The sequence below is a fragment of the Ctenopharyngodon idella genome, chromosome 15 (genome assembly GCF_019924925.1).
Source record: "Ctenopharyngodon idella isolate HZGC_01 chromosome 15, HZGC01, whole genome shotgun sequence".
Lineage (NCBI taxonomy): Eukaryota > Metazoa > Chordata > Actinopteri > Cypriniformes > Xenocyprididae > Ctenopharyngodon > Ctenopharyngodon idella.
Window position 1 is genome coordinate 29,535,522 of NC_067234.1, and position 16,137 is coordinate 29,551,658.

At 35.8% G+C, this 16,137-nt stretch overlaps 1 protein-coding gene across 10 annotated transcripts in view; it reads left to right on the forward strand.

Moving 5' to 3' along the window:
- bcas3 (BCAS3 microtubule associated cell migration factor) overlaps positions 1–16,137 on the forward strand; it is a 261,158-nt gene that overhangs the window by 34,638 nt on the left and 210,383 nt on the right. For all 10 annotated transcript variants that reach the window (XM_051863582.1, XM_051863581.1, XM_051863579.1 and 7 more), the window contains exons 12-13: positions 254–424; positions 2,734–2,827. In XM_051863582.1, the coding sequence (XP_051719542.1) occupies positions 254–424; positions 2,734–2,827 (265 nt within the window). The remainder of the gene's footprint in view (positions 1–253; positions 425–2,733; positions 2,828–16,137) is intronic.

Consider the following 16,137-nt stretch of genomic DNA (forward strand, 5'->3'; position numbering starts at 1 on the left):
CAAAAAAGTTTTGGATGACCGAAACGCTGACTTTTTCAAATTTGTTTGGCTGAAATATAGAGATGAGGCTTGTTGCCAAAGAACTTTACTATGACTGGTTTAATTTACCATCTGAGAACACGACACTTTCTCAGATAAGTGAAATGTAGGTCTTTATATTGGTAAAAAAAAATAATTTCTGTGCATCGCTATCATAAGTCACTACAGCATTTTTATTTCTCTTTATAACGTTGTGTCTCTGTCTTCCTGTCAGACATTGAAGACGGGCCTGACCATGGTGGGTAAGGTTGTGACCCAGCTTGCTGGTACGCTGCCATCAGGGGTTCCTGACGAGGAGAGCACTGCCCACAGTGGCACCCGCCGCAGCCCTCACCAACCTGGCGTGGTCACCATCATAGACACACACACTGTGGGAGAAGGACAGGTAAGAAGTGTTCACTTATACAGTATAATCAGTACGGTTTTGCCAAGGATGGAGGTCTGTGAATGATGAGATTTAGCACTGTTTATGGTACTTTCTTCACCCATGTGACCTTGATCCTCAAGAACCTGGATTCATTCCTCTTTTCTCCGAGATAAATAATCCATTAATCCCATTCATAACTCATTCAGTATTAGAGCTTCTTGTGGCCCAAGGGGTTTGTCATCACCTTGTCATAAGAGCACATGCTCCACCGTTCGTTCACAGACTCCGTGCCAGGCCGCAGTCTCCTGATCTCATGATTTAGCCACTTCCTGTGGCTCTTTCCCCCTTGGCTGGCACAACCATAGCCTTTTAGCATGAGATCACAGGCAGGTCATTGCAGGAGCATTACAGAAAAGGTCTACCGTCCTTTTTCTTTTCCACCATGGCCTGAATATGTGTTAAAAGATGAGTTTTAGGTGTGTGACACATGATCACTTTAATAGAGCAGTCGGTGTAAAGGCTAGCTATAATATTTGCAGTTCTCCTGTTCAAGGATTTTTACTTGGAAAGAGGTTAAGTTGGAACAGGTTTTGCTATCCTATTGATTCTGACCCATGTAAATATATCCTCCCATTTAGTGGGCTGTTAAAAATATGATAGTTTAACCTTCGATTCCCCTGAGAGTCTAGCGTGACCTGATAAACACGTTCCTTTCATTTAAAGGTGTGATTCTGCTTATTTATAAACCTATTACGCTGATTTCCCAGAGTCAGCGCTTTCTAAGAGAGGTTTCTTGCATTTATATCGCAATCCACACTAAAGCCAAGAAGCTGCGCTCCTCCCACAGCAGACTGGTTATGTTTTCGGTGCTCACACAAAACAGATTTGCGGAATTTGCTGTCAATGCCATTCTCCCGTGACTCCAGCAGTGGTCTTGGGATTTTCTCTTCTTTTTTTCCCATCTCCCCCACTCCCAGTCTCAAGGGACACGCCCCTACCCCCTCATCTTCATCATCCCCTCTCAGCTCTGTATTTCCTACAAGTTTATTTTCTCTTCGGATCTATCCACACAAATACTTTACCGAAGCAATATTATATTCCTGTACAGAACAACATTGTCTTTTTTGCCCCCAATAAAAGCTATCTGGTTTTTGTCACAAGGGCATTTTTTTTGCAGTCTGAAATAAATGTCTGGGTTTTAGAGCATGGCTGTTTTCTGTTTGGACTGGATCCTATTAAAAGCTGCCTTGCTCCTTAATGCAACACTCTGCTAGATTTATCACTCTTCTCTCCGGCTGTCTCATGTCTGGGCTTAGTTATAATCTCTTTCATGAGCAAACTTAACAGAGGACCACTGACCAGAGAATAGCCCCTTATGAGCAACACACTCTCCTTTTTTTCTTTCTTTCTTGCTTTCAAGGTTGATAGGCTATTTGAAAATATTGGAATTTATATTGAATTTTAAATCTCTGCACAATGTTGTTTTTGTATTGTTTTTCATTTATTTTATATTTGGTTTGTTGAGTAAATAAAGAAAAGTTTAACATTTTTTCTCTATCCCTTTTTTTCTTTTCTTGTCTTTTTCTTTTCTTGTAGTAATGCACACAAAGGGATGAATTACAGATTCACATTACAGTTCTTTTTAACTGGGAGCTATTAATCTTTTTTGGGTATCAAACGTGAAGAGACACTATAGAGTTTCCTCCTGCTGTGTTTGTTTTAACTCCTTCAACATGTCACTTTTTCTTCCTGTCTGATACAGTACTGTTGTGCTGTGGGCTTTGGCAGAATTTGCACATTGATCACAGTGGTCATGTGGGTTAGTCTTACTTTCTTTGAAGCTGTGTTCATAAAACACACCAACATATTTGTGGACATCTTTTAAAAATTTAGTCAAATTTATTTGAATTCCATAATGAAGCTATTTTGCCGACCATACGTCATTTAAAGCTAAAATCTTCCAGTGTGGATTAAAGTAGACACAAGGATAATTGTTAAGCACCCGCAAGAGGGCAACATGTTTAGGGTTGAATGATATGATGGGGAATGGATGATGATCATAAAAAAAGACATGGAAACATTTTCAGTCTATTTTTTGCTATTCGAGCACAACTTAAAACGCACTTTGTTTTAAACAAAATGCCAAAACACATCTTTGTTAAACTGATTAAATCGTATATAACTGTGAAGATCAGATTGCACAGGCCAATGTAGAGCCAATGACCAGCTATGTGTCTAAAACACTGAGACGTGAGGTAAACAAGAAGTCAGCCTTTATTTATGTGGCTTCATCAACTTACTGTAGCTTTATTGTGTGTATGTTTCAGGTTCTTGTTAGTGAGGATTCTGATGGAGAAGGAGTGATTGCGCATTTTCCAGCACACGATAAGCCTATATCCTGCATGGCGTTTAACCCGAGTGGTAAGTGAACACCTCATTTTGATGCCTCACTGAGTCCTACCAAAGCACAAAACTCCAGGAACTTGGGTGGCAGGCATTTACATGGTCTTAAAGGGGACATGTTGTGGATGTTCCTTGCCCTTTTGAATGAAAACAGTTTGATATACAATGCAGATGCATTCTGTTCACTACACAAAGACAACCTCCCCAGTCAACCCAGACCATTTAGACCAGGGATGGGGAATGTTAATCCTGGAGGGCCATTGAAAAAAAAAAAAACACTCACCTGCCTGTAACTTTAGTAATCCTGAAGACCTTGATTAGCTTCAGGTGTGTTTAATAAGGGTTGGAGCTAAACTCTACAGGACAATGGCCCTCCAAGGTCAACGTTCCCCACCCCTGATTTAGACCAAGCTGCTCTGATAACCGACTTGGTATGGCACTGGTACATGAAGGTCATAACTAGGGTTGGGGATCATAAGAAATGTTTCGGTTCCGGTTCTGCCTAACAGTTCCCGTTCTGATTCAGGTTCCTTTAAAATTATTAAACAACTAATAAAAAAAAAATAGTGGTAAGGAATAGGGTTGGGTATTGTTTGAATTTTGACGATTCCGATTCTGTTTATCAAAAAAACTTGGGTATCATTCACATTTATTTTAAGTCTTATTGCAAAACATTTAATTGTATCATGAATATCATGAACAAAAATCATTAGGCTAAAAACACTTACACAAGGAACTTTTGCCTGTGGTTTAAAAATACCATAAAAACAGCTAGCCTAATATACATTTCAAGCATGATTAAAGACAAGTAAACACTCAGTAATTGAAAAATAAACAAATTAATACAAATAAATACAGCTGAACAAATATATAATTGAAATAAACTGTTTTAACATTTTCAGGTATTCAGGTTCAGAAACTAATCAAATGTAAAATAGCACTGTACTTTATAAATAAAATTTACATTACAAATATAGTTACAGAAGTTATTCAGTCAAGAACGAGTGAATTTTTGTCTTTTATTGTTTGATTAGTGTTATTATAGAGACGACAGCAGGAATGTTAGGCTGCTGTAACTTTAAGAGATGCATGGATCCATTCAAGCACGAGACAACTCGAGCGCTGTTTTCCGTGCTGCACACACATCCAAAGCGCGCTCACTTAAAAAGTGATTGTAAACCATTCAAGCGCGAGACAACTTGCGTGAGTCTTTTGCGCTTGAAGGGTTTAAATTATATTAAAATGCACACACAGGAACCGATAAGCGGAATGGAAATGCACATTTTTTTTATCGAAACCCCGGTTCTTGGAAATTTGGTTTTCGATATCCATCCCTAATCATAACAGAGTGCTAATTCATTTAGAAGCCTTAAAGGTATAGAAGCAACCTGCATAAAGAGAAATTACACCCAGAATTTAAGACACTCTTATCTTTTACTTATCTTTTATGTTGTTCCAAACCTGTACGTTTTCTTGCTTACATGGAACACGACCGGATGTTCTAAATAGGAATGCTGACACTGCGGTTTTCTATATAATAGAAGTGGATTGGACTCTTGCATATATTCCAAGTTTTGAAATTTTGGAGTGAACTATTCATTTAATTCTGAGGGTGTACAATACAGGAATGCTGTTCAAATATTATAAAGGGACTTCAGGGGGAAAATAGAATGATACAAAACTGTAAAACAAGGTCCATTTGAGAAGGAGATGGCGGTGTTAGTCATGTCACCTTTTTGCATGTAACCTCATCTTGTTCCCTAAGCGTTACTGTCTGCTTGGCCCTTGAGATCATGTGAGATCTGTTGTTCTGAAAAGCAGCCTTTGTGTGTCTTCTGGAGAAACTGCCCCCTAGCATATCAGTCACTGTCATTTTCCCCTCCTTTTCCTCTCTATCCATCCTTTTCTTCCTTCCCTCTTGTCTCTCTTTAACACGTAGTGGAATATTTAGTTCTCCTTGATCTTGTTCATGTCTGTCTCTCCTGAAGTGTATTGAGGTAACAAAGCCTTCGGCCTCTTGGATGAAATACCCTAAGCACCGAACGGGTTCAGTTTCAACTCTCAAAGATGAGAAGAGCTGTAATGTCTTCACTCTATTTGAGTTCATAATTCTTAGAACATTTAGTCAGCCATGTCAAAACATGCTTTAGTCATCATGAGGGCTGTTATTCATTACTTGTTGCATTTATCACCTTGATTTTTTTTATTTATATTCAGGATTTTTTTTTTTTTATTTAATTACTTTTTTTTTTTTTTTTGAGGAATGTCTTTTCTGTACCATGACTTGATGTGTCTGGAGCACTAGGCCATGGCTCCAACCATTCTTTGAAAAAATACAGTAAAACTAAGACTGGAATGTCCTCAACCTGACCTTGAACGAGCATCTTGGCTCATTTTGATAGGCAGTTATCTGATCACTTTTTAATTTTACATATAGTCATGTTTGTTTCTCCGGATATCCAGTCAAGTCACAATGGCTCATTGTGAGGCGTGTGTTGTAGATTGAAGGCCCTTCTAATAAGAAGGTGCTGAAAGCTGCTGATAGCCATTGCCCTAAGTGAAATCCTTCACATATCTGTTCTTACTAACAAACACTGGGAGACTTCATTGAGGATGAGTCATGGTGTACATAAGTATACACCTCTGGGTTCAGATGTTTTGTGCATCGTGTTCCTGAAAGATTATAAGGAAATGTTGCATATCTTAGTAGATCAAAACATTCCTGATGGATGTTCTGCCTCAACCGCACAATATTGAACTGATGCCAAGCCATGCCATAAAACTCGGGCCTGTGAGCTGCGATTGAGCTCGGGAGTGGTGATATTATAAAGAGGATTTATGCAAAGAGTAGCTTAGAGCAAATAAATATAACTTATTAATTTTTGATTGATTCATTAATTCATAAATTATAAAAAAGTGTTGACATTCACTTTGTTCTACATTTTAAATTGCATTTTATTTATATTTTATTATAATTATAGTGCTGTACTGTTATTGTCATTGTATCTTTTGTTTCAAATTATTTTATTTATATTTTTGGAGAAACATTTGAGATTTTTTTTTTTAATTTTTTTTATTCAGTAGAAAAAAAGGGCCAAAATGGCTAAACACTAAGCTTTTAATTGTCTTAACTATAAATTATTGGTCAGAAAATTAGCAAAATGTAAGCAAATGCACTACTTAAAAAGCCAATGCTGTCTCAGGAAAACATCAAAGACAGAATGAAGTTTTTTTGGCAGAATATGTGAAGTTGTGTGCAGAGTGATGAATCACACAATGAAACACGAATTACATGGTGATGCGCCAGAGCAGTGTCTTTGAAAAGTCTGTTGAGAAATATAGTAATAAATGCATCTCTACCACAGTGAAGCATGGAGGAAGAGGTGTCATTCTAGGGAAGTCTTTTTAGCTGTTGGTATTGGTGAGCTACTTCACTGTGAAAAGACATTTAATGTTTTGGAGTCCAGGAGAATATTGCAGAATGACTTTATTCCTACATTTGAAAAGTTATCTAAAGAGGAATGATCAGATGTTATTTTTCAACAAGACCATGACCTTACCCAAACTGCAAAGACAACCAAGAATTGGCTTGAGAACAAGTCCATCATAGGCTCATATTTTGGCCTGGTCAGAGTCCAGATTTGAACCCTATAGTGAATGTTTGGTCTCACATTAAACTAGGAGACATTTTTCAACTACTCATGAACTGTTTGAAGCCATTAACATTGAATGGAACAACGCTGACTCTTCTTCCTGTAAAAAGCTGTCTGTAAGTTTACCCACATGGCTTAAACATTTAAAGAAAACAAAGGGGAAGGCTATTCCGTGCTAAGATTCTTTATCTACAGTATTTGTGCAATTCTTGCTAATTTCCTGAACAGTGATTTGTGATTAAAATGGTTAAAAAGACCATTAAAAGACAACTAAATATTTTGACATGCATGCATATATATATATATATATATATATATATATATATATATATATATATATATATATATATATATATATATATATATATATATATATTTGGTTTTTTTTTGGTTTTTTTTTTGGCTTCGCCCATTTTTTATTTTGCCCAGGAGTGTACTTAAATGAAATTTAAGCAAAAAAAAAAAAAAGATCATCTATTAAAGAGTAAGTTCTGAGCAATATTTTTTTGTTTCTTTGGGTAAAACAGTGGGCTTTTTTTGTTTGCTTTTAGTAATTGTAGTTTTTTGTGCTAATGTATCAAATACATAAATACTTTATTCTCGGTTTGGAAGCCCCAAGTTCTTTCCCTTGTTTTTTCAGCATTATTGATGAACTATTGCATTCTTTTGTTTCTCATGTAAGATGAGGGAAGAAAATGCAGTGAATTAGACCATTCTAATTGACCTGGCTATGGACATAACATGTTTGTCTCTAGGTGGCGCTATTGGTTAACCTGTAGACCTCAAAGTAGTCAAGCCACCTTTTTCCCCATTAGCATGTGAAGAGCAGAAGGTGTAGGTGAAGTCATTGCCCCACCACCACAACTGCAGTGAGACTCTCAGCCCAGTCCTTTTATCTTTATGAGTCAGTTAGAGAAAAGTGCTATGGATCGCAGCGCAAAGCAAACATACAGTCAACAATCAAGGCCTGCTCAGGGACATTACTTCTACAAATATTAGTGCAAATGTGTGTTTTTCTTAGATCATCAAAGTATTGAAGGTTTCAGTAAAAACAAATTTGACCACATAACTGTCATATTGATCTGAAATGCTTGCTACAGAGAGTCAGAAGAGATTTATGTGCTTGATAAGGACGTGAAAGCAAGTGTGAAAGACGTATTATATGAGTCACATTTTTTCAGCAAAAGTATGTTTGTGAATTTATGGCTTTCACGGAGTTACATTGTATTTCATTATTATATATTTTTCTGAACAATATATATTTCTTTCTGACACATAAAACATGTTATAGCTATATAAAATGTTCTTGAAAGAAGCCTTTCATGATCACCAAGGCTAAAATTTTATGTAGTAATTCATTCCTGTGATGGCAAAGCTGAATTTTCAGCATCATTACTCTAGTCTTCAGTGTCACATGATCCTTCAGAAATCATTCTAATACACTGATTGGTGCTCAAGAAACATTTTTTATTATTAGCAATGTTGAAATCAGTTGCTGCTTAATATTTTTGTGGAAACCATGATTTTTTTTATTTATTTTTTGTTTCTCAGGTTTCTCTGAGGAACAGAAAGCTCAAAAAAGAATAACATTTATTTAGAACGAATGTTTTTCTTTTCACTTTTGATAAATTAAATGCATCCTTGCTGATTAAAAGTATTAATTTCTTTCAAAATAAAATCTTTTGAATGGTTGGTTGTGTGTGTGTGTGTATATATATATATATATATATATATAAATATAAAATATATATATATATATATATATATATATATATATATACACATACATACACACACACACACACACACACACACATATATATTATATAGATTTAATTGGGTCTGTGAAATTATTGAAGGTACAAATCCAACCAGGCTGACTGAAAAATACTTATTGACCTGACCTTACTTTGAGAATCAAAACTTTTGGTTCGCTCTATCTCATGTGGAGGGTTGACATAATGTTTTTGGTTACTCTTTCACTGAAGATTGTCCTGGCCCAGGGAGGCCCCAGCCCTGGTCCCTCGAGTGCTGAGCCCCCAGCATGGCCCTTTATCAGGCGTCCTCTGCCCTCATGTGGAGAGTGCTCTGGGGCGACTTGTTTTAGATAACAGCGGGGTGCTGTAAACTTCAAACAGTTTAACCTTTACCTGTCAGCTTTATTCAGAAATAATGGGATGTGTCTGTTATCACCTCATTTGCTCGGGCATAAATCGAAATGGCTATAATAATTGTTTTGAGTTATGAAATTGTTTGGCACCAGTATGGCTGGAAGAAATCCCCCAAGTCCTTGATACAGAAAAGAGTCTCCAGATATGCTGACTAACAAGGTCAGGCTGAGCAATCCCCGTGACCGGTGTTCACATCCATGCTGTAATTTACGTTCCTGACATCATTAACACATGATCAAAAACAGCTCTTTGAGATTTGCAAGAAATGCCCTCTCAGCACTGTGAAGGAACGTGAACGGCGGCTTGATTTTTAAGTGAGAAGTTTAGCCTTGTTCGCCTAGCCTGGCTTGTCCAAAATTAACTATGTTAAAGCCACTGGAAAGTGTCACTCTGGCCTCAGGGCCGACCGCAGCTCCATCCGGACGGTTTTGATTTCAGAGAGTGAAAAGGCCGACTTGAAAAGAAACAATGTGGTGTCTTGACATTGACTGGAACGTGTAAACCTTCACCAAAAAAAAAAAAAATCAAAAGCGCTTATGTAAGAAATCCAACTCAACAGTGTGTGTTGGACGAAAAACAAAAGGGCGAGGGTAGAAAATGGCGGCCGGTTGGGTAGCTGGCGCTTGTTCTGTGGTGTTGGATCTTCTATTCATAGGCGCATAATTAAAGGATGCTGCTCCGAACAGCGGCGCACAGGACTCACTTTAGCCAGAGTATCTGTTTTTCGCTCCCTGTCCTCTCCTGCTCCCTCCTCTTTTCTTTGAGGATGTTTCTACAAAGTTTAAATGATGCTAAACTGGTCTTAATCTATAACAGAGTAAGCGATTGGTGTAAGGGCACGGTCGCGTGCAGTGCGAGGGTGGACAGGTCTCACGGCCCATGAGACTCACTGTAATTCCACTCAATCACGAAACTGATAAGCATCAAGGAATCTGCTCTTGCGAGGCAGCTTAGTTTAGCCCAGTTCATTTTGGCAAGTGTTTGCTTGCGGGCTCTTAAAGGGAAAGGGTGATCTGAAGAGCCTGTTTGTCTGTTGCGGATGTGGCCTTTCTAGCACCCACTCCCATGAGTCACTCACAGACACCCAGCTGGAGTTCATGTTGTGATGTAAAAAAGAAATATTTAAAAGAAAAGAAATACTATTTTTTACTATTAAATCAAATGAGATATAAAAAGATATAAAATAAGTTCTTTTTTTGTGATCCATTTTTTATTGTCTTTAGATTTAACAAAACATCCATTTAAACAAACAAATGGGGAAGGTAGAGCAACAGACATATTATCAATAAATTTACAGTCTGAAAGGAGAAGAGAGAGAGAAGAGAGAGAAAAAAAGTTACATTATATGGTCATTCCTTTATATAGTCCAATATCAGTGGTACTAGGTTTGGCCTTGTTAATTCATGCTGTTGTACATTCACAAGTCACTATTTTAAGGAGGCTATGTGCGGAGTAAACCAGTTCTGTATTATTGTCATCTTTGCAACTGTAAAACCAGCAAACAACATTCTCTTTTGTAATGAACTTACACAGGAGTTAGAATCATCATTGAGAAGACATAAACCTGGATTAGAGATGTAATCAATTTGTAGTAAAAAGGACAAAACAGAATTTACATGAGTTTATAGGTTAACAACAATTGGACATTCCCAAATCATGTGGAGAAAAGTACCTGATGATACAGTGTTACAGAAATAGCAGTTATAGGTCGATTGCAGTTTCATTTTGAACCTCTTGTAAGGGGTTATGTATGTACTTTGAAATGGATAAGGCGATGAGCCAAGTTTTTAGAAGATTAGATTAAACCACACCCTCTCTCAGTCGACAGATAAGTCAAAATCAGTTAATTCACAATTCCAGATAATTTTAATAGAGAGAGGCTTTGCAATGTGATCATTAAGTTTACTATACATTAAAGAAAAAGATGGCCGACTAGAGGAGATAAAATATGTTCTTGCCTATTTTTGGAACATTATCTATGGAAGCTTGTTTCCGCCATGAAAAAAAAAAGATAAATAAAAAAGGTAATTGCTACTTTTTATCTCAAAATTCTGACTTTTTTTCTTGCAATTGCGAGATATAAAGTCATAAATGCGAATTATACAGTCAGAATTGCGAGTTATACAGTCAGAATTGCGAGTTATACAGTCAGAATTGCAAGTTATAAAGTCAGAATTGTGAGATATAAAGTCAGAATTGCGAGATATAAAGTCATAAATGCGAATTATACAGTCAGAATTGCGAGTTATACAGTCAGAATTGCGAGAGAATTGCATGATATAAAGTTAGAAATGCATGATATAAAGTCAGAATTGCGAGTTATAAAGTCAGAATTGCATGATATAAAGTCAGAATTGCATGATATAAAGTCAGAAATGCATGATATAAAGTCAGAATTGCGAGATATAAAGTCAGAATTGCGAGATATAAAGTCAGAATTGCATGATATAAAGTCAGAATTGCATGATATAAAGTCAGAAATGCATGATATAAAGTCAGAATTGCGAGATATAAAGTCAGAATTGCGAGATATAAAGTCAGAATTGCATGATATAAAGTCAGAATTGCGAGATATAAAGTCAGAAATGCGAGTTATACAGTCAGAATTGAGAGTTATAAAGTCAGAATTGTGAGATATAAAGTCAGAATTGCGAGTTATAAAGTCAGAGTTGCATGATATAAAGTCAGAAATGCGTGATATAAAGTCAGAATTGCGAGATATAAAGTAATAAATGTGAATTATACAGTCAGAATTGCGAGTTATACAGTCAGAATTGCGTGATATAAAGTCAGAATTGCGAGATATAAAGTCAGAATTGCGAGTTATACAGTCAGAATTGCAAGTTATAAAGTCAGAATTGCGAGATATAAAGTCAGAATTGCGAGTTATAAAGTCAGAATTGCGAGTTATACAGTCAGAATTGCGAGATATAAAGTCATAAATGCGAATTATACAGTCAGAATCGCGAGTTATACAGTCAGAATTGCGTGATATAAAGTCAGAATTGCGAGTTATAAAGTCAGAATTGCGAGATATAAAGTCAGAATTGCGAGTTATAAAGTCAGAATTGCATGATATAAAGTCAGAAATGCGTGATATAAAGTCAGAATTGTGAGATATAAAGTCATAAATGCGAATTATACAGTCAGAATTGCGAGTTATACAGTCAGAATTGCGAGTTATACAGTCAGAATTGCGAGTTATACAGTCAGAATTGCGAGTTATAAAGTCAGAATTGATATAAAGTCAGAATTGTGTGATATAAAGGCAGAATTGCGTAATATAAAGTTAGAATTGTGAGATAAACTCGCAATTGTGTGTTATAATGTCCAATTGTGAGGGGAAAAAAAGAGTTTATATCTCAATTCTGACTTTATAACTTGCAATTGTGAGATGCAAACCTTTAATTACGAGAAAAAAAGTCAGAATTGTGAGATAAAAAGTCGCAATTACCTTTTTTTTATTTTTTTTTTTATTTAGTGGCGGAAACAAGCTTCCATTATTATATTATTTTGAAGATTTTTCTTGTGGAGTCTGTGCGAGCTTTATTGCTGCAAATGTTTTAAAATGTAATTAATTTTTAAGCTGAAGTTATCACTCTTGCTAATAATAGAATTTGCAATGAACAACAAGCATTGTTTTTTTTTTTTTTCTTCTTCAGATTTTTGTTCTTCACTGTACCTTTCAGGTAAAACTTTCTTGGATGGCTTGGGGAACCTTGCAAGACTCTTTATGTGACAGAGTGTTTCTAAGTTTGATGTTTGTATGCAAGATAAAAACATTGAGTTTTTTTCCCCCTAAGTCAGCGACATCCTGTGTTTTTCCTTCAGGTTATAATAAGCCATATCTTCACACAGAGGGCGCAATTAAGAATGAATCTGAATTCCTCTGCTTCATTGAAAAAGCTTGTTTGTTGGGTTTAGAAACTATCATTTGGTAAGATTCACACATGAATCTGTGTGTGTGTGTGTGTGTGTGTGTGTGTGTGTGTGTGTGTGTGTGTTTTAATGGGGCTGTGACCGTGTATCACATTCCATTTTGCGCCGTGCCTGAGCACAGTGGGACAGTCAGCAGGGATTAAGGGCCCAGGCTGAGACGTCGCCTTTAATGCACATTGCAAGGGAAGAGCGGGACATTAGTGGAATTTGCCTGGAGCATGAGCTCTATTTTATAATGGCATTATGAAATCTGATGATGTGCATATAGATTTTTTTCAATGTTCTTTTTTTTTTTGTTGTTAATCTTTGAAATACATTTCCACCCCCCATAGATAGGAATTCTGCACAATAGCTGTTAAAATCCCTGGCCGCTCCTCTGTTTGTGTTCTAATACTTTCAGAAGATTTTATTTTATTTTATTTTATTTTATTTTAAGTGAAATAATGAAATGAAGAGCTGACATTTTAGCCAAAGATGACCTGTAGAACCAGCATGTTAACTGCAAAATTTACTTAAATTACTAAAAATGGCTGTGTATGATTTTCTGTTGTAGAAAAACAACAGCAACAAAAAACATATGCAACAAACAAAGATATCCAGACACATCAACTGTCAAATAAAAAAGCTAAAAGTTGTTTCTCTGCTGTTTTTAATGCCGTTTCCAAAAGGTGGTAAAAGTCGTGTCTTGGGACGTCTGTACCTCAGTTTGTAGTTGTAAAACCTTGGTCAGGCGCTTTGGTTTCAAGGCTTCAATGGAAACTTCCTCCCTGATCTCCCCCCTTTCATTCCCCTTGACCTGAGCAGAGTTACTTCTCTTCTTCACCTCTACTTTCTAGTTTGTTTTTGTAGGAATGATTGCGTGTGTGGACCACGTTTTTGCTGACAGCTTTATGCTTTTATGCTCAGAGGCTTTTTAGCAGTTGTATTAGTTAGTTTGGCTTTAGTCTCCAGAAGTTCCACCAGATTCCCAAGGAACATCCGACATTAGTTTTCCAAACACCTCAGCTGCAATGAATGATCCATTGTCCTGAGAAAATCTTAAGGTCTTCCCTCAAATTAAGGGCATTAACATGGAAGCGCAGCATAAAGAATTGTGGAATCGTATTTGCTGTGGTAAATGTTTCAGAGGATTAATTAGCTAACAGAACCCTTTAAAATAAAAGAGAGCACTGAAATGGAAAGAGATTATAGCGACTGTCTGTTTCCTGAGAAAGGATTACTCTTTTTTCCATACTCCTCCTTTCTGCAGTCAGACTCTTATCTAGAGATTGCGGTTTAGCTCATTTATTTGGGGCTTTTAAAAATCACAAAAAGGCCTGTTTTAGGCTGACTAAGCTTTTCAAGGGGACTGTGCTTCTCTACCACTGAGCGTAAAATAGATTTGTATTGCTGTCAAGCATCAACTGCATTTTGTGGCCGTAGACAGATCCACAACAAGAACTTGAGAGTGATTTCAGGCCTGCATAAATTGATACCTAAAGACTGAGAGAGAAAAAAGGCAGTGTTCACAATTAGCACACACTGAAAGCCTCACACAATTTTTATTTATTTATTTATTTTTTGTACATAAAGTTGTTATTTGCTCTGCAGCAAATTGTAAGAACGATAATCTTACTGGTTCTACCACAGTTGTAACAAATTTGTTTTCTCTCCAGAACTCAGTGGCAACAAATAGGGAAATGATCTTCATTTTACTGTTACAGGTGTTGTAAAAATGTTGGTGTTTGACATCACACATCTGTTACATTTTTTTATTTTTATTATTATTATTATTATTTTATTTATTTATTTTTTTATGTTATTACCAAATGTTTCCTCCAAGGATGCAAGGGAGGCGGTGTCTCCTCCAAAAAACTGGATGAGAAAATAATCAATATTACAAAAATAAAATAATGCATATTACAATTAAAAAGTGTAAAATTCACTCATTTTTACAAAGTAATACTGTCCAACAACTACAAAATTACAGCGGGAGGCTTGCCTCCTCTCAGCTCATTGACTTATAACAGGTGGGTTTAGTGGGGGATAATTGAGAATGAATGGGGGAAAGTCACGTGAGAGGAGGCAATGCCTTCATTGTGCTATGATTGGATATGATCGGTTATGATTGAATGTGATTGGTTTGTGCGATAAATCTCGCCTCTTGTTTTCATGCGTGTTCTCAAATCGGCCCGAATGAAGACAATGGTGCCGTTAATGGGAAAACTAATTAAAAAGTAAGTAAACAACTCAGCCACTTAGATATCACTGCTTTATGTCATGTCAAATTGAAACTTGAAATGGCCTGAAAACATGATGACTGTGGGGGGGTTTTAGTGAGCAATCAGCTTGGTGAAATTAAAGGTACATCTTCATGTCTGTGACCAGTGTTTATCGAGTTTGATGACTGATGATCTGAAAATGAGTTGACTAATAAAAAGTACAGCTGAACATTAGTTCACAAATAATATATATTGCTTAAATTGTTACTGCCTTTAGTTATTATTTTGGAATAAATGTAAAAATGCGTAAAAACACTAACTTGAAATTTATAATTGGTTTAAATAAATAGAACATTACATAGTGTAAAATACAAAATTATTTATGTGTATATATATATATATATATAAAATGTATGTGTGTGTGTGTGTGTGTATATATATATATAATATATATATATATATATATATGTATATGTGTCTGTGTGTGTATGTATATGTATGTATGAATGTGTATGTGTATATATGTCAAATTTGGCTGAGAAATTATCCCCCAAAGATAATTTTTAGTCATTATTGTATAAAACGTCAAATACACATTACAAAAAGTAGATTCAGAAAGAAATATTTTATTTGATTCAACATAGAATTTATTACACAAACTTTTGGACCATGAGGTTGAGTAAATGATGACTGAATTTTAATTTTGGGGTGAACTATATCTTGATTTTTTTTTTTATTTTTTTTTTATCAATATGGAAATATGAAATTGAAAGTAAACACATGGTCAACTGATGTTTTATGAATAATTTTCTTAGAGAAGTTAATGGGCTATATGCACGGAGCGTTCTTTAGAACTTCCGCAATAATATAAGCCAGCTCGAAAACTTCCGGTGATATGTCATTTGCTGGTGTGTTGAGCATCAGTAGTGTAATACTTAGTTTATAATCAGATTATAGTCACTTAAATAGTCAGGCATAGCATTAATTTAGTTATTCAAACATAAAACGGCATAAAAAATAAATAAATAAAGACGTACCTCAGTGTTCCTCCTCGGCTAAATTCAATTCGGCCATCAGTTTTCACACTTTTGTGTGGGGAAAAAAAAAAAAAAAAAAAAACCGTCAAAAATTAAATATTTATTGTGCACTTTAGTTAGATTAATTGAATAAAATGTGTTTTCACAAGTGTGCCGAAATCATTGATCTTGCGCTCCACTAACTGACAGCTGCTGTGATTATAAAGGGAAAGGGCGGTGCTCGCTTTCTGTGTAATTCATTCACAAGAAAAGTTATTGTCTTTCATAAGATTCATAAGAGTACTTCATACTTCACATTGACAAAATGTATTTTTAAACCTAGATATT